The sequence below is a fragment of the Ctenocephalides felis genome, unplaced genomic scaffold, assembly GCF_003426905.1.
Source record: "Ctenocephalides felis isolate EL2017-DRISC unplaced genomic scaffold, ASM342690v1 CF-g0.4_SCAFFOLD_03571, whole genome shotgun sequence".
Lineage (NCBI taxonomy): Eukaryota > Metazoa > Arthropoda > Insecta > Siphonaptera > Pulicidae > Ctenocephalides > Ctenocephalides felis.
This window is the reverse complement of record NW_020539725.1, coordinates 54,296,211-54,323,491: the sequence shown is the minus strand read 5'-3', so window position 1 is coordinate 54,323,491 and position 27,281 is coordinate 54,296,211. Positions and strand designations below refer to the sequence as shown.

General features: G+C 27.3%; 1 protein-coding gene across 1 annotated transcript in view; it reads right to left on the bottom strand.

Moving 5' to 3' along the window:
• LOC113384420 (patched domain-containing protein 3) overlaps positions 1-27,281 on the bottom strand; it is a 112,156-nt gene that overhangs the window by 10,941 nt on the left and 73,934 nt on the right. Inside the window, exons 7-8 of the mRNA XM_026622133.1 lie at positions 9,720-9,920; positions 7,198-7,335 (exon numbers count right to left, since the gene is read on the bottom strand). Coding sequence (XP_026477918.1) covers positions 7,198-7,335; positions 9,720-9,920 — 339 coding nt within the window. The remainder of the gene's footprint in view (positions 1-7,197; positions 7,336-9,719; positions 9,921-27,281) is intronic.

Genomic DNA, 27,281 nt, shown 5'->3' with positions numbered 1-27,281 from the left:
TTAAACGTTGCATTAAAGTCTCGTAAACTAAACAACAGTGCTCACAACCAAAAAACTAACAACGAAAGAAAATACTTTTGTGGATGCATCTTTATGGTTACACATCTTTTGCTCTTTACTTCCAAATATTGCTGTTAAAAACCTCCTAACTTCACTTGTGTTTGAGATATCGGTACTGGTCCTTCTCACCCGCGGACCTTTAATCCCCGTTCTTCTCTATATTTAAATTTAAATCAATACTGTCTACCAAAACATCTGATAAGCATATTTAGTTCTTGTTGTTAGTATTTTATAGTTTAACCACGTTTTTGCCTCATTATGCAACTCTATTGATCGTATGTATCATAAGTTTGCCCGTGTAATAGTTCTTAAGTAGAATTTTGAATCAGTTTGACACATATTCGGAAAAGTAACGATTTCATAATCATTCTCAAGTCATTTGCTCTGATGCATTCAAATTCAAATTCTACTGAGGCATAAAATGATCGAATCAATCGATTACGTTCAAAATGACGTCAATGATCTTGAGAAAGTTGGATTTTATATGGTTAAACTTGGACTTAATTTGAAAAGAGGAAACAGAATTGATCAAGGTACACAGATCTATATTTTAAGATACATATAAATCAAACCTAGTGGTGTATGGCATCGTGCCTTAAGGTAAATTGCTGGAACTTGCCGTGCCGTAACGAAATGTTCGAGGAAAATTAAATGTTTTCAAATGGATTATTATAATTATTGTAACATTGTCAAATATTTATAAAAATTATATAAACTGAATTACTAAGTTATTCAGTGTATATATGTGATCTTTAGAACTTTAGCCAGAATTAAATTAAAAATTTTAATTTTTTTCGATATACTTTTTTTCTGAGATATGCCACAATGTTCAAAAATCTCTGAAACGTGAAGAAATGCAAACATTTTCATTTTCGATTTTCGGCCGATTACTATAACTTACCCTACGAGAAATTAATAAAATTGTTTCAAAATATGTTTAGAAAATAATCTATAATAAGTTATAATAATGTGCATAAAGAAAATATAACTTGGACTTTTCCTTTCTACATAAAAGTGCACCTGCAATGTACTTACTACTATCAATAGTATTGCAATATAAATACTCTTATTAACTCTGAAGAAAATTCTGTAATTTGTGCATATTGCATTGTTTGCTATTGCTTATAGTTATAATAAATCTTTATAAAAAATACTAATGCTAGTGTAATTTATCAATTGTCGTATATTATTTAGCCATCAATTATTTCGACTAGACGCACATTACCAGCATTTTTACATAATAAAGAAAATGGTATATCAATTTTGTATTACCGTAAGAAGAGTATTTTATTGCAATTTTTGTAATAAGCTCAGTACAGGATTATGATATAAAAACATTTGTAAAATTGCAAAAATAATTTAAACTTATTGCAAAAAGTTTAAATTCAGTGTAAAATAATGATGTTAAAATAAAATCCTTTTTTTACAAATCTATGAAAGTTTTTTTTGTTATATGGATTATTTAAATTATTTAAATTAGTTAATTTTTTTATTTTCATATTTTTATGTTTATAAAGAGTAAAATTTTTGTAAGAATATTAGCAATTGCATTGCAAGAACACTAATATACTTATAAATTCAATGAAATTGAACACACTATTAAATCGATGACTATTGTATTTTGTAAAATAATAATGATTAAGACTAATCCCAAAATTGTATATTATATTAAACAAAACATAATTTGGTTTAACTTTCCTAATTACAAACTTTCAATCATTAGTAATTAAAACAATATGATCCCCAATATGTAATATTTTTAATTATGAAAAGTTCCAAATTTATACGTCATGTAATAATATAGTTTTCACTAATGATTCTTTCACTCGATTGACTTTTTGCCACGATAAATTAAATAATTACATCCGAGAGGTAATTGGAGATTAAGTACTCATTAAAGCAATGAAGGGCAATAATAGGCCCAATTTTAACCCATTGTAGTTAAAGCTTTTATTAATAAAGCTTCTGGAGGGAACACAATTTTAGTTGATGATTGATACCTTTTTTTGATTTCATCAGTTTTTCTTCAAACCAACTCATTTTGAAGCATTGTTTTTCATCTAGATAATTAATAAAAGAAAACTCATCGTGTAGGAATGATGAAAAAAATCGTATTTCACATTTTTTATGCAAGTTGCTGTAATAGTCACTTACAAAAATATGGATGTCATAATTAAAAATATTAATATATTGATTAAAAATAAAATTTATTATACATAAAAAATTAATAAGTAGAGTAATATAGCTGAATAATATAATTTTAATAAGTAGAGTAATATAGCTAAATAATTTTAATAAGTAGAGTAATATAGCTGATTGAATGTTTTTCAAAGCGAATATAGTCAATATCAAAACATTCTAAATATTTATTTTTCATAATATTAGTTGATAGATCTTATCTATGACAGACAATTGTGAATCGAGCAATTATCATTCTATATGAATTTAACTATATTTAGAAGAAATGTTCTAATCCAAACTTCTTCCTTTCCATTCATCGTACCATAAAAAATCGTATATGTAAAGACATATAAGAAGGAACTAATAAAGTAATATTAAATTTTTATATGAAGGAATACAAATGACAAATAATTTAGTCAATAAAAAAATTAAGAAAATACACAAAAAATCCAAGATTCTGAACATATCAGCTTAAAAAAGAAAACTTTTACTTAATTTTTAAATTAGAGTATGATTCTACACTATAAAAGAGTGAGGAAATTGGGTAAAAAAGTATGGTTCTTTCAGAGCTTTCCTTCCAGCAAAGCTCTAACGATGGCAATCAAACAACGTCTAATATGTATTACACTCAACATCTCTATACTATGTCTCTCTGTTACATAAGATGTCCTACTTTTAATTTAAAAAAGCACTTTTAATATATGCACGAGTGTTCCAATGTTTGGATATCAATGCACATACAATACTACTGGGAGAAAGTGCAGGCGCGATGATTACGATTGTTAGTACTGCTAAAAGTGTCAATGTGCTAAAATGAATCGTTATGTCATTCTAGTAATGTAAGTAATGCAGCAACTATTGCAATACAGGGACGAACTTGGATAATAGTCCAGTCATTATAGTAAGTTCACGTCGGAATTCGAGATGCCCAGCTTTAAGTGTGTAAATACTGGTATATTGACATTTAAAAGTTGTCTCAAAACCTACATGTGGTACGTACACTCTACCATATGTAGGTTTTGAGACAACTTTTACATGTCATTTACAGACCTACAGCTGGTTATCTCGAATTCCAAGATTTTTACCTAATTTAAGCTTAAATGACTGGACTAAAAAGAAAGTTGAAAGTTAAAAGATTCCAAATATTTAGTCAAATCTTAAGAGTTGTATGAGCTATTGTGGTGGTACTTCCTAACTACATGGTTTTCTTTTAGATGGCAATACAATATTTCTATCCTATCCATGTGTGATATTGCTTTATTATATATTTTTTTAATTATGATATATCTTTAACGCATAATTTTCACTATTTTCACTTGTTAAAATATTTTATTCTATGAGACCAATTCTCCGGTAAAATAGACCGTAACATAGCGTTGTTATGGCAAGGAGGAATGGAGCGCAAAGGGTGTAAAAATGGTTATGCAGTTTTTTCAAAGAATAGAATATTTTCAAAAATTTTCAAATTCTCAAATAATTTAAAAATTTGATCGATTTCTTACAAAAATTCTAAAAAATTTAGAACCTTCAAAAAATATTCAAAATTTAAATAAAAAATCAAATTAAAAAAAAAGAAGAATTCAATTTGTAATGATTAGTTTTACGCAAAGGAAGGCTCGGCTTCATAGAAAATTATTGCAAGAATATACTCTGCGCAATAGTAATAAATATTAGGTCTATAATCATATATCTATTTATCATATATGTTACAATTAGCAATGTTTAATAATTAGAGCGATGTACAACTATGTATTTATTTCAATTTCAAGCAATAAGTGAGTCTTTCTAATTATTTTTATGCGTTTTATTATATCGAGTGCGTGAATTAATGTAAGTTTCAATTAGTTTTCTAGAAAACTGAAGAAATAGCATGCACATATTATATATTAATATGCATCCATTCAATGCACTCGTGCCAGTTGTTACAAAGAATTTTCTTCCATTTCCGTATATGAAAAGACAATAACATATTATTGTGCTAGAATAGTAAGTCGTATAATTATTGTAGTAATTCTGCCTCCTGGTCAAGTACTAAAAAAACTAGAAAATTAAACTTGATATCATCAAATATAATTTGATGAGCCAAAATTACTATGTAGCCAAAGAAATTCTGAATCCCAATGTTTTAATATTTTAAGTAAATTGATTTTGTTTAATCTTAAAAACTAAATTTGCAAACATATTCAATTTTTTTAATTCACTCATTATAATTTGTTTTGATATATATGTTTTTAAAATAAATGTATATATATAATATTTGAAATAAAGCTGAGACAAACAAACATTTGAACTCATTGTGAGTAAAACGCACTAGCAAAAATCATGTCATTATCGGTTTTAAATTTTTAACTCAAAATTTTTCAATAATAAAATTATCAAGTATTTTACTATTTTACTATCCTAATTAAATATGCTAACTTTTGTTGATACTGGCCAACACACTTTAGTACATTTTTTTTTTAAATGATGGTCTCTTAAAGTGGACGATATAAAAACTTTATACTCATAGATCAACAAAAAGGTTGATTCTTGAAAACTTGGTTCAATTGCATTATTGTTTTTTACTGTGGTCCTAGAAATGTTATCCATAGTCACAGTTTAAATAAACAAAATTAGTGAAAATTAACCGGAATAACCGAAAAATAGTCTTAATTTCACCAAAGCTCAAGGTTGCACTTAAAAGCTCATAGTTTCCAAACAACGTGAGATATTTTTTTTAGGACACTTATTGCTGTTTCGGCGTGACGTTAAGTTCTGGGACACCCTGTATATATACGTACATATATACATATATATATATATATATATATATATAATATTATCAATATAGTACAAGTAATAAATTTTGTTTGATTAGTCGTAAACGCAAAACATGATATTGTGGAACTTTGTTGAGTTATTCTAATGAGTAAGTGCAATTTTATCACGTAACATCAAGATATAATTATACATATAAATATATATATATATATATACATATATATATATATGTGTAAATTTATATATATATATATATACATATTTATATATTATATATTATATGTGTCAGGGATTTTGTGGCAATACCGTTAAACTCTCAATTTCTTTGAATCGTTGAAGTTACATGAAACATAGTTTTTCTTCAAAGTTCAAGTATGTAAAATGTAATTGCGCCAATCTTGACACATTAGGTGTAATACATACGTTACATATGTAAATGCAATTATTATTAGGTAAAATGAAATTTAACAACTTTATTATGAATTAGTGCAAAAGAATTATATAATATATTGCAGCTGTAAAAGCGACAGCAAATTGTAAGTGTGATATAATGGCATTAATTTTATTGTAAATGCTCGAGTAAGTATAATTATTTTTTAATAAAATTAGATTTAATTTAATTTTACAATTTTTAAAATTAGATCTAAATTTAATTAATTAGTAATTTTTGTGGTTATTGCAAACTTACTTCATCCTAGATTGCTTCATTCACGATGCTTTTATCATAGTTTACGAGATATCAAACTATTTTCTCGTGTCGTATTTTTTTCGTACTTGTTTTAAGTTTTGGTGATTTTTACATTTTAATATTTAGGTAAGTAACTAATTTTTCAAAAATAAAATAGGGTCAAAACAATCGAATATGGTTATAGATTTCTGAGATTCTGAAAATGATAACAAGAATAATATGAAAATTTATTATTTTTACATCTCATGTGAAAATGAACATTTTGAATGTAATTTGGCTACAGTTATTATACAGAAGTCTTCCAACAAAAATCTATAATTTAATATATATTAATTACCGCGTATAAAAAAATATTAATTTCCTCATTTATCAACTGCACATATATCATATATATCTTATTAAAATGATGCTTTTATATATTTGTTAATAAATAAAATAGTCAAAGATTCATCTAAGATGGTAGGAAGGAATAAGTACAAATATATGAGTCAAGTAAGTAAAATCTTTTTTGTTAAATTCGAATTTTAAACCAAAATACTATTACTAAAGTTTCATCTGTGATTTATTGAATTTTGATAATTTATTTTATTTGTTTTCTCTAAATTTATGACAATCGACCTTTCGAACTTGTCGACCTTCCTCCATACGATGACCAACATTTTTTAGACATAGACACCAGAAGCATTTTAGATTGATATTTATTCTAATGCTGAATTAATTGCTAATAAATATTTATATATTAGAACTTTGGTATTGGATACCAAATAAAATTATGTGAGAAAATCAATTATAATATATTATCACGAGTCTACAATTAATTTCAGTAAAACTTGGAGGAGATGAGGAATTTCATTTCCTATGAGAATTTTCACTTCGAATGAATATATGAATACAAAAAAAAAAGTTTTCATAATGCTAATTTTGATGAATATCCTTCAGAAAAAATTCTTGATATCTTTGTCTGCCGATAGAAATATTAAATGAGTCTTGGTCATTCTCGATATTATGTTTATAAAAACTTCACTATATACTATAATTTGCTTACAGATTTAGGAATCATGATAGAAGTATCTAAAATTCAAAATATTTAAGTAAACATTGATCTCTTAAATACACCTTTATTTATAGAATTTATAATTTTTTTTTTAAAAAAAACGTCTATTAATTGAAGCTCCACAAAAACTACTTATTTTTAAGTTGAGAAAATTTAAAGCTTCTTAAACCTATGAATTGGTCCATCATGAGAAATTGTGAAAAAATCAAAGTTCTTCCGAATATTTCTGAGTTAAACTACTAGAACTAATTTTGTCTGTGTCCTTTGCACTCATATACATGATTTGAAAAGAAGTGTATAGGTAAATATTAGCATCATTAAATCAACTCTATTAAAACCTGATTCATCCCGTCAACGTAATCGACAGAAGTCTTGCAAACTGGATTTTTACGTAATCATTGAGTAATCAAAGTCTCCGATTGGCATAAAATTATAAAAGTAAATATTGACTCACTTGCTATCGCCTGAGAGACGGTGTCCACTTTGAAGCACATGATCGCGTGCAGATTCTTCTTCTCACAGTGGCCTGAGATGGCCATGCAACCGGCGAAGAATGTCAGGTGCCAGAGGAAGGTGAAACATACAGCAAAACCTGGAAAAATATATTAAAATCAAAACCATCTTCTTGATTTTTAATACTAAATTCAACGCCAAGTTTTGTTTCAAGATATATTTTACTACGTGACTTTCCCAGCGCTTGATAATATCAAAAATTAAAACAAATTACTAACCACATTTACAGTCGTTTATTAGTGACACTTAAATAGGCGGAAAGTGCATCCGTGTAATTAATTTAACAACAAGAATTGATAAGACGTTTCCGGACTAGATGATGATGCAAGATTTCAAGGCACCCACACAAGAGGATTTGCTGCAATTTCGCTCAGAAGGCGATAATATAATTATGGAATAAGTTAAGAAGTTCAAGAGAAGACGTTAATAAACGACAGATTAATAGACCACCAGCGGATTGAGATTTTATTAAATCTGTGAAATTCTGAATACAATTTTTGCTGGTCTTTCTAGAGATCAGCCAACTTTTATGGTTATTTTATTTAAATCTATAGTGCAAAGATAATTCACTTTCTGGGCTGCTTTTGAACAGCAAATTGTTGTAATGATACTTCACTATAACCACTTTGCATTTTTAGTACAGGACTTTTACTATTAAAGTTATTTACTATTACAAATCACGCCAAATAGAATTTCATATTAGAAGCCAATCCATATTCTAATTAGGATAACTCTAATTGTCCTTATTCTATTATTCGTAAAATATTGCTAATAAGTAATGTATCTAAATTTCAAAATGACTAAACTCAAAGCAATTTACTAGATAGAATAAATAAAAGATATCTGATCCTACTATGATTTTCATGATTGATGTTTTGAGAATTAAAAAAATAAATAAAAAGTAGTAAAGTTTTAAATTGAAAATGTGATAAAGTGGAAGAACTCAAAAAATTGGCACCTAGCCATATCCATAATTTCAGCCCTCCAAATAATCTGAAGAAAAATGTATGTATATATTACCAATCTAATATAATGTCCTTATTGTATGCACTACGGGCATGTTAAAATAATTGTTTTTCATAAAAAAAAATTTGGTCTAAAAAAAATTACAACTTCTTTTGATATTCTAGATTTTTTGGTAAATAGTAAAAGATCGAAATTTGTTGATAATCTGAAATTTGATTTTTTTAAATCTGCATCTTAAAAAAATAAGTTCGTTTTATGTGTATTTATTCAATTGAAAATATTTAATTGAAACTAATATTTTGTGATATCACTCCTACCTGATTTCAAGTTAGCCGAGATGAGTAAAAAACTTGTATTCTTGCATGAAAACCATAGGCTAGCCGTAATATTACAATATTTATTTTTTTCGTAACGATTTCCCATAAGATCTACATAAAATCATCAGCAAAGTTGATGCATATCAAGAAAAAACAGAAAAGTCTGTGACCTCCAATAATATTATACCAATCTTCAGCAATTATTATTAGGAATTATTAAATCTAGATGGTACATTTTTAATGATATCAGCTCTCCTACTAATTCTTAGACATTGTTGGCAAAAATTATATACACTTGCCTTACTCCCACATTTAATATTAGCCAGAGCTTTACCCGTAACATAGAGCATTGTTCTTGACAATGATATTGATTCGTTTATGAGACTGACAAGTTGAGAGTTATTCAATTTAGACATTCTAACAATTGTCAGTAAAATAATTAAACAACTGTCAAGGAGGAAATGAAAGATGAGATTCAATCCTAGATGTAAACTCCTTGAAATGAAAGTCAGTATCATAGATTTAAACTCCTCAATTACCACAATTTTTGAAGTCACAATTTTGAGTTGAAGTCTAAGATTGGTTAATGGATTATCTAATTTTCATATATACTGATTTTGAATTTACAAAAGCTCATTTTAGCAAAGCAAACTTAAGATTCCAATACATGCAAAAATTTTTGTCATTGGGTGAGAAAAAACTGATTTGAATGCCAAAACCGTTCATATAATGAATAAAAATCTACATATTTCGAATTAACCATTAAAACTTTGAATGAGAATTTAAACAAATTCAACAAATATTTAGCTTACACGAAAAAGCGGATATTGAATATTAGTGATATTGTTGTCAAAGATTGGCTTCCGCGGTTGGTGATGCAAAAATGGACAAATGAGATAAGAAGACAGAGAGATTTTTGGTCCATGTGTACATTTTAGTACTTACTATTTAACAAAAATATGCTATGACAAATAATGCTTATTGATTCCTACTTAATTGACTTAAAGTTGAAGAAGCCAACAACACTGCACAATTCAGGACTCTTCTGATACTCGAAAAATGATTATGTCATCAGCATAAAAATAGGTCAGTCTTGATCAATGATTTAAAGTCTACCATACGAATTAAAATAGGTCTCTATTGGTGTTGGGCAAATGAGTAAATAGATAAATTGTCTCACCTGAATAAGCGCAGAATATCCTAACAGACGGGAAGGGACTGATGACACCTATCCAGAAACTAATGGTGTCTGTCAAGCTGGTGATGGTGATGGAGACGGCAGCGTCGGACAAGGTTTTGGCCATTCGTTCCGGAACAGGCAGATGTGGTGATGTCCGGCGCCAGGCTGCCAGCATCACGAAAGTGTCATCGATACCAATACCTAGAAAAGAAAGTATACTTATGAAAATATATAAAAAACTTATCCAAAATATATATGAGAACATAAGAAAATAGGTTCTCAAAAAAAATTGAGCCTTAATTTTTCCAAAAGTTAAATAGATTGAGTCTAATCTGAATGCGAGATTATATAAGTATAAGACCTTATTTTCTTCCATATGTCAAGTAAACTTAGTCTAATATGTATCCTAGATATATGAAGTGTAAGACCTAACTCTCTTTTACAAGTCAACAAATGGAGTCTAATCTGTATCCCAAAAATGTAAAATATAAAATATAGGCCTTGTTAAAATATTAACTTTGCAAATAATTATCATTTTTTCGATATTCACGATTCAAAACCTTTTAATCATTTTGACATCCTTTAGAATAAAATTATCATTTTGATATTGAGATATATGTCTGTAGAAATGTATATATGTTGGCAATTCTCAGAAATCTTTGATTTTAGATAAAAGTAGGTCAGCCATTTGGGAGTTTTATGCAATCGACAATATTTTGATAGAAAATTTAATATTTGACAAATTAGTATCAAATTATTATATTTTATGAAAGAATTTTAGACATTCGGGAGTTGCTGCAAAAATTCATGGAAAAGTGCTAAAAACAAAAATTTTCAGAGACAAAATTTAGTATTTGACAAATAAATATCAAATTATTATATTTATGAAAGAATTTCAGACTTAAATAATTTTCCAATAAACGAGAATTCTCACGAAGCTTATAAGATTCAAGTTGAAAACTTAGAAGTTTTGATGATGCACTAAATTATAAATTAGGTTAAACAAATTTAACCTAAAAAATTTATAATTTTTCATTATTTTCAATTAAACTTAAAATTTTATAAAATTGCAATATTTTGTTTGTAAATACTATTATGCCATTGATCTCAAATTTCAATTTATATTTAAAAATTAAACTGCGTGTCAATATTATTCATTTAACATTTGTTTATAAAACAGGAAGCTACACAAATGCCAAAACACTTCTAGCTAAACTTAAAATGACTCGTTGACTAAAGGTTAATAAAAACAAATTCTTGGCTAATTTATTTATTTGTTTTATTTTATTGATGCTGTCTTTTCTGCGACTGATAAAACAGTAATCTAATAGCTAATTTAGTCCTCAGAATAATTATCATTTATAATAATAAGATTTGCCACTATAGTAAAATAAAAAATGTGAATTTGAATTCTTTCTCACTTTTGGGTATTTTATTAATATCATCTTTAGAACAGTTGAACAAAAAAAACTTGAGGTGAGTTAAAGACATATGAAGTTTAAATTTATTAACTCAGTAAGTAATATAAAATGTTAATGCCGCTTTCTATTCAATAGTTTCATCATTTCATCAGATACTACATATTTTTAACGGAGTCATATAGAGTTCTATTTATGTCTATGTTCTATTTTTTTATTTTTAAAAGATTCAGTAAATCCGAAAAGCAATTGCTTTTTAAAAAAGTTATTAAATAAAAAATATTCCATAAATATTTAAAATAGATTATTAACTTCAAATAGTTATAATTGAATATAGTTTATAGTTTATGCAAAATGTGTCTGTACAATTCCCAACTAAGATTTAATATTGTTGATTCCCATCACATAAGAAGCACAAGGTAATCAGTTTATCGAAAAAATGCATCGGCATTCATCTTTTATATGCATTATGCAGTGCAGCATCAATATTACATGATTGTAAATTGGTTTCAAATTGTGTTCATTATTGTAAGCTTATTTCAGATTTTTTACTAAAAAATTACTTTAGGTCAAAAACATTACTATAATGTAACTTGCTTTTGAACTATTATTTATAGACATTTCTGAACAATTTGCATTTACCTTGCAAACTTATATATTAATATAATGCCAATTCTAATTTTTTCATGCAATAATAGTGAAGTATGTTAAATTTGTCTTAATATTCATGCATATCTTTCAAATCTGTCAGCTTTATACATTTCTGCAATTATACAAATTATATACCTTCTAGTTTATTCTAAAATTCCTGTGATTCAAGCTTATGTTTGATGCCTTTTGGAAGTTCATAATTTGAGTAAATGATAAATTTCTTGTTTTTTTATCCTCTTAATTATTAAACAATTGAGTATCGAGCATTTGACTTACTTAAATTATTTTTTACAAAATCGATTACATAAATGTTAACCATGACAATTTTTCTGTTACATAACTAGGTAATATTTTGTATATTTAATAATACTATTCTTGTTTACAAACAATTAATATTAGGCATATATTCAATAAATGTATTTATATTTGTTCATACTCAGCATTTGTAAATTTAAATAAATTATTCAAAAACTTCAATTTCAATAATATGCTTTGAGTCTAAGAATTGTGTATGCAAATTTACATATGAATCGTCTTTAAATATTTTCATTACAACTTCACGTTCACAAATATTAACACTATTATTTTAAAAGAAGATCGTTTAAATGTTATTGAATTTGTTTGCTTTTAAATATAGTTCAATTTATTTTACATAATATCTTATCTTATATCCAGAAATTAAGAAAAATTATATATGCTATATAAATAGGTACAATGATAACAAAATATGTATCCCGATGTTAGTTTAAAATTACTAGTCGTTATATTTATGATTCAGAATTTTATATCTTTAGATAATATCAAATATTTATCAAATGAGCGATTAATAAAATTTAAATTGTTAATAGTATTAATAAAAACGCACGAACAATATTCAAAAAGTTGACTCTGGTTTTAAAATATAGTAACTTGTGTTCTTCAAACATATAATTGCTTTTCTACTTCATATTTCAGTCCAAAATAGAAATAAGCAAATCAAGCTATTTTAAATATACAAAACGACTTATTTCTCTGAATTCCATATCTAGACAAAATTATTACATCAGCAACCGGCATTCTTAGTGATAATTGACAACTTACACGGAACCAAATAAAAATTTTATTGCCGTTTTACCAGCAGTACAATTCCTTACTTAAGTTTATTCAACTTCATTATTAATTTTTTGTCCAAGGCTTACAAATTATGTCATATGGATGCATAAAATTAAGTAACTTAATTGGACTTGACATTGAATCCTATGAAAAATTAGATAAATTATTTTTCGGAATTTATTCAAGGTGATGCCTTGAAAAAAATTAGTAAAAGAAATTATGAAACAGTTATGAAATAGCTAAGCCAATTCAGGGATAAAATACAAGCCTTAAGATAATACAAGATCTACAAGTCTTAAATAAAATATATCAATATTATAATTTTGTTTCTTTCTTTAAAAAATATATTTCAATTTAAATTTCAAGAGAACTAAGAAAGAAATTAGTTCAATTATTGAAACCAAAAAGTTGCAATTTTTATATCAATTTGCTTAATTCAAAATTATTCAACTTGAGAAAAAGTTCAAGTTAAAGTCGAATACATAATTTTTTTTAAGATAATTTTATTCGAGCAGTAGTGATATCACATTTTCACTAGATCTAAAAATGTATCATGTGAGAATTGTTTTTACAAATAATTGCATGAAAAATAATTATGTTAATAAAAATCATCACAAGAAACTCAAATTTCTACTTTTACGATGAATCAATATCGATTGTACCTTATAGATTCCAAATAAAAATTTATATAATACCTATAAAATTAAATATATAATTAGATAACATTCGTCTTATCTTTCATATTGATTGCAAAATTATACAACTTAAATAATCGTTAAGGTCTTTGTATTTATTACATTATGCATAACTTTTATAAATATTAATGAATAGGCTAAAATCAACGTAATCGGATTTTGAAACATGTTAAAAGATTTGTATAGATTTATTATACTCGAACGAAAGTTATAAATTATAATTGATTTAAATTAATTGATATTAGAATAAAAGTGTAATCATCAAAATAATAACACTCAATAGGTTATTTATTACATTAGCATACAAGATAGAATATGGAATTTATTGTTATTGATCTTATTTTATCAGATCTGTATGATATCAAGCAGTAGTGATATCAAATCTTCAATCGACAATATAAATCTAAAAATATGATGTCTAGTAAAAATTAGCTTTAGAGAAAATTGCAATGCAAATAGTTAGTTTCACCATTTCCAATCGCGAATTCCGAGATTTATATGAATTTTGTCGCCGGAGAGGCGGCATCCGAGTGGAAAAGGTTAAAATACTAATTAAGTATGTTAAAATATATAACAATTAAAAGAAACAACTACTGAATTGCCTTCTCAAGGACAAAAGCCGTAACGGATGAACTAAAACTAATCAGCACATCTCCCTATCAATAGGAATCGAATGTTTTTTAAACCATTCATATTGAGGTATGCCAAAATGTTCAGAAACCTCTAAAACGTGAAGATATGCAAAAATTTTCATGTTCGATTTTCATCCCATTACTATAACTTACCCTGCGGGAAATTAAAAAGTTTATTTTTGCAAACTTTGACGAATTTTTAAAGTTAAACGAGTTGTCGTAGGGCTGTACTATTTTAGTATGATCTATAAGACTATGGTATCTACCGTAAATTTTTTTACAAAAATCGCTTTCTAATCCATTAAAAATTTAAGTAAATATTATAGCCTACCAATATCAAAAAGTATTTTCCATAAAGATTTATATGATTGAATTATACGAAATATTTTCCAAATTTCAAGGCTTTTAAGTAATTATTTTATTTTGTGGATTTCCCAATATTTATTTCTTTTACCTTCTATATTTTTCCAGATGAAGTTTACTTTCGCCTTATAATGTCGCTCCGTAATTACCGATTGCGGAATGAACAAAAATTTCTTATATCCGATCTAAATTTCCTGCAAATTACTAATTACATCGCGATGTAATAGTTATGATGCTTTGCAATAGTTACAAATGAAAGTAATTTAAAGTAGAACAAAGTGTCATTATTTGGCATCAAACGCGGTTTTGTTCTTTTTTTCTGTTACGAAATAGTAATTACGTCTGGTTCTATAAAATTATATCATGCCACAAACTTTTTAAAAAGTACGGATGTATTTAGAAATAAGCTTTAATAATTCAGTGTTCTCAATAATTTGACTCGCAATCTGTCCAATATTATATTAACTTCCCATCGGGTAAGTAATTGTAATTGTCCAAAAATCATAAATGAAAATTTTTGCATATCTTCACGTATTGAAGGTTTCTGAACATTTTGGCATACTTTAGGAAAATGAATGTGTGTGTCTATGTATGGATACAATTATTCGTCCTCGTTTTCGGGCACACGGTTCAACCGATTTGAATGGTTCAAAAAACATTCGATTCCTATTGATAGAGAGATGTGCTGGTTAGTTTTTGGTAAAAGTCGGTCTGGCCGTTTTGGAGTTACAAAGCAAATTTGTGCAGAAAATAGAATTCGTGTTTTTGAGAGAATGCAGCATCCGATATGAATGATCCAGAAAACATTGAATTCGTTATGATGAGGAGAAGTGATCATTAGTTTTTGACAAAGGCAGGTCCAGCTGTTTCGGATATACGGAGTTAAATGTGCAAAAAATGGCAGTTTTTGACAGAAATAAGCAACCGATTTGAATAATTCAAAAAACTTTCTGCTTGTGTTGATTAAACTAAATTCAATAATGTTTTTTCTAATTTTCAAATAATTTCTTTTTCATATCGAAAATAATTCGAATTTTCAAAATTTTAATTAGGTACGGGAAGTCCCAGCAATTTGTCTCAAGGCACAATGTCATACACCACTAGTGTACATTATTTTTCAAGATTGTAGAACAGCACCATAAATTATAAAACTTGAACAATATGGTACAAAGTAAACAAATTTCACAATAACTTTATATGCTTTACAATTTATTGATTGTCAATTCCAATATATGCCTTAAAATGGCATCTAGACTTTATTAAACTTGACATAAACTTTCTCTGCACAAATTCATTTGAATAAAAATTTGGCAAAAAGTGATAAAAACTATTTGAAAAGGATATGTGGCGCAAATTTCTCAAGTTTACTAAGCCAATACCGAATTTTCAATGTTACTAATTTTATATATGGAAGTATGAAATGATATTTTATTGTGAAATTCAAGCGACTTTAAATCTATAAAAATGTAATTAAAATTAATGACAATGATGATATTATATTAATTTTGTGTAAATTGATATATCTATTTAAAGCTTAGTGAAAGTAATTGTTGCTAAAAAGCAGGAACTGTTATGTGATTAAAGTGTTTTAATAAAAATGTGTAGTAAATTTGCATATATTTAGGACCATTTGTAAAATCACTCTTAAAATGGAAAGTTTGTTCTAGAATATAAATTTTTGTAAAATTATTCATAAACATTATTATCAAAGAAATATGTCGTGCATTCTTCTCACGATTATGTGGAAAGGTTTGCTATTACCATAAATATTTTAACCTAATATAAGTACATAATAATATATGAATATAAGCTGACAAAATGATGTAGACACATTTGAAATTTTTGGATATGTAATAATGTAATCAAATTGTTAACAAAAAGCTTTTGCTACATAATTGCATTTGACATCTTTACCGATTTGACATCTTTACTTTTACGTAAAATTAAAAATTAAGTTAGATGTAAGTAGTATTTTTTTTAAAGTGATTCTTAAAATCTAGCAATAACCGAGACCAAGTACTGTTTACAACAATTGCAATTTCTTTAAATATTTTTCTATATAAATGACTTAAAAATTACTACTACGAAGAAGTACTTTTGCTGATTTTTAATAGAATTTAATCAGCATGAGGCCAAAATAATCTTTTAATTTTTCCACATAAATTAGTGATTTCTGAGAAACAGTGGACGAATATATAAAATAATTTCTCTATGAAATAGCTCGACAAATTATAACATAAAAGTTGTGAAAATTGAATATGTATAAAATAAAATTTTTTCCCAATAAGATTACTGATACTCAGTAATTTAATTCTTGATGATGATGATGATTTAATTCCAGTTTCAATATATATATACAAAAAATCAGACCTAAATGAATAGATTACCAGGAGCAACATCTACAGTGGTTAGGACTAGTCTTCTACTTTTCGATACAAATAAATTTATATGAATGTGCAACTTCATACTCCTCAAAACCATGAATTGACTTGTAAGTCCTTTACCTAGAATTATTTCTACACCTAGTAGGTCTCGTTAAATACTTATTAGACATGCAATGCATTTTGTAATAGCCCATGAATTGCACAATATTAACAATAACTAAATCGTGCACCACATTGCATATGAAATTACTCTTCTGAGTACTAATTTTACATTTCGCAGTGACAATTTATTCAACTCATCGTTTGTTCGCAAATATTCTCATCACGTTTCTGGTTTCAGTTGACGCGATTATGGTGGCAGAGGATGGAGGTCACACATGGATTATTCGGAACGCAAATAAATATAAATGAAACTAGTTGGTATTGGTATTTTGCCTAAAGACAAGTTACATGAACTTCCCGATATGTGTAATGAATCGACATTATCAATAAAAAATAAAATAATTTATGAGTGATTAAAAGTATTCCGAGTGGATTTATTGCACATAATTGAAAACGAACGAACACGTTAATTTGGAGTATTTTCTAAAAGCAACATTTCAAAAATCAATAATTTTTATAACTTAACCAGTTTCCGTAGGACTTTAATGGTTTAGTATGTTCATTAAGACCAAGTACTCTATCGTTATACCAAGTAAATAGTCCAGTTTTAATTTTAACAAACGTCAAAAACACTACTCATTTTCTCAAACTTTGATAAATTTTTAAAATTAAACTACTTGTCATAAGACCGTAATATTTCAGTAAGTTCTATAAGACCATGATATATTTCGCCAAAAAAAGTTCCATAAAAATCGGCTGAATTTTTTTTCAACAGTTAATTACAAGGAAACGGCTCGGTAGATTTTCGCCTAAAACTAGTCAGTATCATTCCCAACTGATATCTTTCGAACAGTTTTTGATTTTTTAAAATCGACTGGGTAGTATGAGCTTAAATGTGGACAAAAATTTAACACTTTTTTTCGAATTACAAAGAAATGGCTCGGCAGATCGTCTCACAAAACTGACAAATGATAGTCCTCATTGAGATACATCAAATGGCTTGTAAATTTCTAAAATCAGTTCAGGCGTTTTTGAGAAAACGTCGATGAAAAGTCTGATTTTGATAAATGCACAAAAATAAAGATTCTAATTTTTCCTAACTTTGAAGAATGCTTAAAATTAAACGACTTGTCGCAGGGCCGTAATATTTTAGTATGATCGATAAGACTATGGTATCTACCATCAGAAAAAAAATCATGAAAATCAACGATTTTTTTGAACACTTTATTACAAGTAAACAGCCTGGCCGATCTCTACCAAAAACTAGTGGGGTGGGTGGCATCGTGCCTTAAGGCAAATTGCTGGAACTTCCCGTACCGTAACGAAATGTTCGAGGATTACTGAATATTTTCAAATTATTATAAATATTGTAACATTGTCTAATATTTATAAGAATTATATAAACTGAATTGCAGAGTTGAAATTATTTGTAAAGTATATTAGAACTATAGTCAGTCAAATAAAATCTGAAATATTTTCGATATACAAAAAACTAAAAAAAAAAAAAAATCCAAAATCAATTATTTTGTTAAAACAAGCAGAAAGTTCTTTGAATCATTTAGATCGGACGCTTAGTTCTCTCAAAAACTGTCATTTTTTACATATTTAGCTCCGTATCTTCAAAATGGCTGGGCCTGCCTTTGCCAAAAACTACTAAACACTTCTCCCAATCATTACTAATTAAATGTTTTTTAGATCATTCAAATCGGATACTCCGTTCTCTCAAAAATTCGATTCCTATTTTCTGCACTCTTTGCTCCGTATCTCCGAAACGGCTGGACCTGCCTTTGCAAAAAACTAATCAGCTCTTTTCCCTATCAATAAGAATCGAATATTTTTTGAACCATTCAAATCGGTTGATCCGTGCGCCCTAAAACGTGACTGGAAATTTGTATCCATACATACATACACATACACACACACACATCCATTTTTTTTGAGGTATGCCAAAACGTTCAAAAACCTTCAAAACGTCGAGAAATGTAAAAATTTTCAATACCGATTTTCGGCCCATTACAATAACTTACCCTACGGGAAATTAATAATAATCTTTGGTTTCATTCAATTCAGAATGGCTTGAAACGTTAAGATAACATAAAATTAGCGAATCGGTATTTTTGATGAAAACATAAACTTCTCCTTCGGGAAGTTAATAAAATAAAATGAATAAATCAACATATAGATTTAGGAAGCAATCAATTATCTATTAATTCTTTTAAAAATATTGATTTAATTCCTGTTAATTTTCAGTTATTATTTGGAATGCATCTTTGTGATTTTATCTCACAGAGAGGACAAAGACATATGCTATTGATCACATCCTTATTAAGGCTTTAATTAATTTTTATAATTAAACCACTTTTTAGTTTGATTATAAAGAGATAATCAAACTGTTTAGTTTGATTATCACTATCACCATGCAAAGTTTCACTATCATCATCAAAGTCCTAGAAGAGTTCTCCTTGTCAGCAATGTATAATACAACGTTCAATTATTTTTAATTTTAATACAACATTAATTATTTTTTATAATTGAACCACTTCTCATATGCCTATAATATTTTGATCTGTTCAGTTTGACTATTAATTTTATTACTATGTAAAGTTTTATCAAAATCCTAGAAGAGTAAACCTAATGTTCTACTTATCAGTAATATATAACATTACGTTATGTCACAAAAAGATAATATTATTGTCATTAATATAAAAAAATAAAATTTATTTAAGTTCCAATGTTCTTCAAATTTGTAAAAATATATTTTAATATAAAATTGACAACTTTTAGTCACATTATTACCATGACTAATATAGGCTTTCAAAATGAGCTTTAAACTTTGTCATGGAACTTAAAACCGCAACAAAATGACTCACTGGTAGTCGTTGGAAATATTATTTCGTAGAATGTTTATTTTTTTGCATCGACCATTGTTTGACATGCTCTCTAATTTGCAAAAGTGCATAAAATATTCAATGCGTCTTGAATACTGTAAATAAATCTTGAATTCGTTCATTGACACTATGAGCAATAACAAGGAATGGATTATTATTGGCAGACAAACGCATTAAAAAGATTCTTAAGAAGAATCGAGAACTATGGTAATTTTTTATAGAGTTACCACAATTGCTCACCGAAATCCAAAAAGATCCTGTGATTACTAATCGCAAAATCAAGGTAAAATCTATATTTTTTTATTATATGAAACATGTGAAGTCAATACCAGGCACGCTGTTTATGTGTCCATGTCCATTACAAAATTCCAATGTCAATTTTTGTTTCAGGGAAACAAAAGAAGTAAAACTAAAAATATTTACATCGCGTATATAATTATAAAAAGTTATTTCTCAATATAATTGCAAAAATGGCAAGCTATTATAAACCAATTGACGCAAAACGTGAGGAATTTCGTAAATATTTGGAACGCGCTGGTGTCATGGACGCAGTCACCAAGGCGCTGGTCAGTTTGTACGAGGAAGACGAAAAACCAGGTAACTTTGGATAGAAACGGTTGAACTCAATTGAGAAAAAAAGAAGTTTATGACATAATAAACGTATTTTTATTATACAGTATAGCAATTTGTTAACAAGTGTGTATAATATAATATAAGCACTTTATAGATGATTAATGCTGTCTTGATATGAGAGACTATTGACCTTCCGCATGTATCTATGTGATATTTTTGGATATCGTGAGCACAAGTTTTGGAAAAAATTCAAACATTGTATTTTTGACACTTTTAAGATAGTATTAATTTGTTATAAGAACAATATCACATTTATCTTACTTTTATAAGCTGCAATTTGATCAAATTCTGCCAAGCTTCCAAAACCAATTTACTCTCACAAAATATTTAGGAGTAGCCTGTTCAAAATGATTGAAAATGAAAGGTTTATAAAAATTCATTTTTAAATTAGATTTTTAAAACATATCAACAGATTACAGTTTAAAATTATAGTGACGAGATAATCTAAAACCTATTTTTCACAATGATACCATATAAATTTTGGCGGTACATACCATTCTCACACATTACTTTGAATTCAATTAACAAGTTTATACCTTTTTTGCTGATTGCCAGTATATTTTGGAGACCGTTGGCATTGATTTTTCACAGTTTATGCATTTGAACTCTTTTCAAATAATAACTGTAAAAACCTCAGTTTTTTGTGACTGACTGATCTCATAGTTTATTACAATTTTATTATTTTTATTTTTTTAGTAGATCTATATGTACTATTTTCATTACAAAAAATTCGCACACTGATGCAAATTGAAATTAGGAACATGGTACATTATTCTCACACAAAAATTTAAATCCAATTCACATGTCAATAAAATTTTATAACTTTATTGGAATACTCTTTGGTCGATAAACTTTTTGGGTTCAAACACACAAATGAAACAAAGTTGAAAGAACTAAAGAGAATAATTTTATTGTGTCTGTGATATTTTAATATTTAAATCGTTGTGAAATTACAAATTTAGAAATGCCAAGAAAATGGTAATGAAATTGGGAACAAACTAACCCTTTTTCAGTGCTTGGTCTTGAATAGATACTGAAATTACTATCTTTTCATTAATTTGCTAAAAATAACCTAATGTAATAAAACTATTTGAAATCGATATTTTATTATTATCGATAATTATTTTACAAATAGTCTAACTATAATATGAGAAGTCTATATTAGTACTGTATTTAAATCGTTATGGAATTACAAATTTAAAAAGGTCAAGAAAATTGTAATAAAATTGGTAACCAATATAATAAACTTTTCCAGTTCCTGGTATTGAATTGTTACTGAAATCATTGTTTCCATTGATATGCTAAAAATAGCCCAATAAAACTATTTAAAGTCCATGACTCTGAAAATGATGTTTTACAAATAGTCTAACTATAAAATGACTAGTCTATATTATTATTTATGAAAATTAAATTTCCACATTTTATTGCAGATGATCCTTTAGATTACGTCATCAAGCAAATTGGTGGAGCAACTAAAGAAGATATAGAAAATGCTAAGGCAGAGTTAACTGGTCACTTAGAAGACATCAAGGATTTGGAGGATGAAATCGCTAATTTGAAAGCAGCTCATGGTATGGGAGGGGAGGAACAGGAAGATGAAGATGCATGATCAAGAATTATTTGATTCAAATAATTTAAATAATTAATAATATTTTAAATAATTAACATTGGAAATAAAACAAAATTAGCAAAAATTGAAAAATTATTTTTGGATTATTATAGCTAAATACATCATTATGGATGAATGAATTAATTAATTGGAAGTCATATAGAAGAGATAGGATTGCATGTATTTTTAACTAATAATATTTTTACGTATTTTTTTTTTATTTAGTATTAAGGTCATTTTTGCAAGTCGCTCAATATACACCTAACCATGTACATCTTTATCTAAAAGTTAGATCAATTTTAATTTTAAGTGAATGTAAATTTCAATCTTTGTTGTGTGTTTTGTGCAAAGATAAATAATGAATTCTTTCAATTGTTAAATAATTCAAATGGTCATACATTTACAAATAAAAAACTAACAATTACATTATATATATATATATATATATATATATATATATATATAAGATAATATGGCACCATGGGTGGCCCCACATACCAATAATACCTGAGTTGCGCTTCTCATATGTTATAATAACAGTTTAATGATTGTCTAAATATATCGCTTTACATATGAAATTCAAGATGAAATGCATTAATACACATAATATAAAAACCTATCATATTTCATTTCCTTGAGCTAAAATTTCATGAAGTTATTCAGGAGTCTTATGGGTACAATTGGAGTACACAGGTAAGAATACACAGGTAAGTTATTCAGGAGTCTTATGGGTACAATTGGAGTACACAGGTAAAAAAATTAGAATAAATTGAAGTCAATTAGTTGCTTATTGACAATATTGTGTACGTTTAAATAGGAATCCGTTCTTTTTTGTAGCAATTAACCTGTAGTAGCCACTTTCGTTATTTTTTATTTGAAATGGATACCTATTCAATGTCCTACATCATATTGGTCTGTTCGTACTTCTTCATTTTACGTACAATTTTTATATTAGTTAATACTATTGAATTTTACTTTATACTTTTGATTGTTTTCATCTTCATTTTGAATTTCTACGTTTACAATTCATTAAATGAAAAAAAGTTTATAAAAAATACTGGAGAAACCCAATTACATGGAAGTAAAGGTTTACCTACTGATTAAATTTTTAACCACTTTCGGCGTCAATATCTATTATCATTACAATATGTAATTTCGCATATTTGTCATAACAACAAGTATATTAGTGTAGGTACCAAATTTAAATTCACAATGAATATTTATACGAACAACCGGATTTAAATCCAGATATCTATTTTATGCCTAGCATGATGCCATTATAGCTATGCCCTCTACAATTTCCTAAGAAACTGTTATATTTGACAGATTGTGAAATTAAAGAAAAATACACTAACTTGTAATGATATAAAAAAGCTTATCCAAAATCAGGCCCAGATTAAGATCCTACCATCATGCCAGGACGACCAATCTCTGGATTGGCATTTGATTCAGACACTAAGTAATAATAATGATATAAAAAAGCTTATCGAGAATCAGGCCTACTTCTTAAAGATCTTACCATCATATTTAGACGTCCAATCACTGAATTGGCTTTAGATTTAAACACTTTAAGTAATAATAATGATATAAAAAAAGCTTATACAAAATTAGGCCTACTGCTTTATCTTACCATCACACCAAGACGTCCAATCACTGGATTGGCATTCGATTTAGACATTCTAAGTACTACCAAAAATTTGCTGATATCATTTTACAAAAAAAAAACTTTTTACCGACATCTATTTTAATAATGCCTATATTGCTATTTGATTAACAGAAGTTGTTGACAACAAATGAGAGAAACCAAAGTATCGAATATACATTTTCGTATTCCTCCATGGTATTTATTTTCATTTATCATTACCGGCTTTGAAAACAAGTACTTTTGGCCACTTTCAATTCTTCAGCCAATGGTATATTTTTGTAGGCCAATTTTATAAAATTCCAGAATGTATCAAACGGCGTCACGTCTGTCATTTAAGCTAGACATAGAACGATCTCGACTTCAATTACTTCTAATCAGGTACAATAGTTATCATTACATACCCAATCTAACTACGAGTTAAACCTGAATGCATGTGCACATGGGCTCGTTTTAATATATTCATGGACTGCGACTTTTTGCTTACTTCAATGTAAAGGCAACGCACTAGATTACTAGGAATATTATGATCATACAATAAATCTGATTATTCTTAGATTTAAATATTTATATTACTCGAACATGTTGCCAATAATTTTGGTACTAATAAGATATTTGTGTCATAGTGGCTAAGTGTTGTTCTGCATAACTTCCACAAGGTATTAGTTTCGATTTCCCGCTCCGGGCAACTAAATATCAAGCAGTAGTGAAAATATAGAGAATAAATGTATTTTTACTAAAAATAGAATAAGAGCGATTTGAAATGGCACTGAACAATCATCTGGTTTCTCTGGTTTCTCAGTTCACGGATCTGCCTTAGGGCAGAGTTCATCATCAAGATAAACTTATTGCTTGACTTTGAAAATAATATCAATTCTGAGTGAGTAATTTATGAGGTAAGATACGACGTTATGTGAAAGTTTCAAATATAAAACTTACGGTCGATAGTGGAAGTATTGACAATATAGGGAGAAGGATCAAATGTATCAAAATTGAAAACATAATGAAGATAAACTCTGAAATCTAAGCAAAGTGATAGAGCTTATCAAAATGTATATTTATAGACGTCCTTGTCGATATTGATTTATTTTTATAACTACGAACTGTTATTTTGTTGTACATCTCAATCTAGTGTACTTCTCAAAAGGGCAACCCAGTGGTCAACCAATCTCCTTTCGAGTGTAGACTATATATTAGATATGTATATCTAATGGTGATGGCATATATATGTTGCAGCAATGCTCAAAAAACGAATTTTACTTGAGATTCTAATAGAAATTTTTAACTACAAGTGTAAATTTGATATCATACTACTTGGTATAAAGCTGGCCGAGGTTGGGATCGAATCAGGAACTAGTTTGTGCTAGGCCAAGTTCCTAGCCACTTCACCACAATTGGCTCTATATTTTCTAATATCAATTAAAAAAATTTGCTTTTGGTAGTATCTCTACATTAAACGAATTAGGTATCAAATAATTTCATTCACATTAAACAAATTAGGTAATAGTAAACTAATTAGATTTTTTTCATACCACAGAAATATAAACAAAATTGCTTACAAAATCTAAAAACAATTATATATTATATAATTATATTTATAAATTTATTTATAAATAAGCAATGTTGCATGTCCAAGGTTTTTTCACATTTTAATTTCGTCTAATGGCATCAAATTATTTTTATTTCTATTTTAATCTCGATGTCATTCAAAAGTCGAAACGATCCGACTTAAATGATGGATCATTAAATTATTTACTTGGAGGCTTTCGTTGACTTCATCATAATTGCTACGATGCGAACTTGAAATTTGAATATAAACAAGTCAGTTTAAATCGTGAATTATTATTATATTGTTTGTTCGAAACAACCGTTAGTAAATTTGAGGTAATATATGAGACAAGTTGTAACTGAGAATAATTCGGGTAATTAGAAATTTTTATAATTAATATAACTTTCTGATATAGTTTATATTCTAATAATTTAGTATACATATATATATATATATATATATATGGTATATATATATATATTTGTTGTATACTAAAAAGGAGAATGATAACTTATAAATAAACTATTTTTAATTAGAATAAGGTAATTTTTGTTCTTAGAATGAATAAATTCCAAGAAACACTCACAAATAGTTCATTCCTAAAATTATTAAAAAAAACAATTAGTCAATTATTAAATTAGCATTTAAATTATTATTACGAGTTCGACTAACAAAACTACTTTTATTCACTACTTTGTTACGACATATGCAAATGAATAAGTTACAGTGTGCATTATTACGATGACATAATTCACTAAATTGTTATTTCTGTATACAAATAGAACAAATAAAAACTTGCCGGCAATAGAACAACCAGTTTGTAGCCTTATTGCACATTAGACAAATGTATTTATTGTGACCTCTGAGTAAAGAGAATGAGAATTTATAAGATATAAACCAGACATTGGTTATATTGTATATTTCATTTCATACCGGACGCATTTGCAGGACGCAAATTCAAAGGCCTACATTTTTTAACAAAATTCCTTATTGGTATATTTTTAATTTTCACGTTGAGTTATCTATTCGACAGGAATTTCATTCTAAGATTTTTTTACTTGATGAATAGAAGACTAATTAACAATTTTGTTTTCAATCACAGGCTCCTATTGTATTATGAATTATTACTACGACGTATATATATTTGTTATTAATGTCTTGTAGACACCATCTTCATTAATAATATTCATCTTCAAACAAGCTTCTATATAAGCAAAGTGATTGATTAAAGTTTAGATTTTCGAACAACTTCATTTAGATGGGAAGCACGTCTTTGTAAATTATTAGAAGGAACTTGTCTGCATAAAATCGAATAATATAAACGAAAATTTATTAAAATTATAATTTGTATTTTATTTTATATAGCCGATGATAATATAAATGTATATACATTCCGATACAGATATGTTTTTCTAAATAGGTGCAACTACATATATATGCTCCTCTGGCGATTATATGCAGATTTTTGATTTTTTTAAAATTTATCTACTTTGGCAATGTAATACCAATGACTATTCAGAGTGAATAATATATGAACTAGTGGGGTGTATGGCATCGTGCCTTAAGGCAAATTGCTGGAACTTCCCGTACCGTAACGACATGTTCAAGTAATATTAAATGCTTTCTAATAGATTATTATAAATAAATACTGTAACATTGCCTAATATTTATAAGAATTATATAAACTGAATTGCAAAGTTAAAATTATTTATCTAAAGTATATAAGTGAGCTTCAGAACTTTAGCCAGAATTAAAATTAAAATCTGAATTATTTTTGATATACCAAAAAAAAATGTTTCGGAAAATAAAATTATATAAACATTTTTTTCCCCAAAAACAATTGTTTTGCCAACACAAGCAGAATGTTCTCTGGATCATCCAAATCAAATACTCCGTTCTCTCAG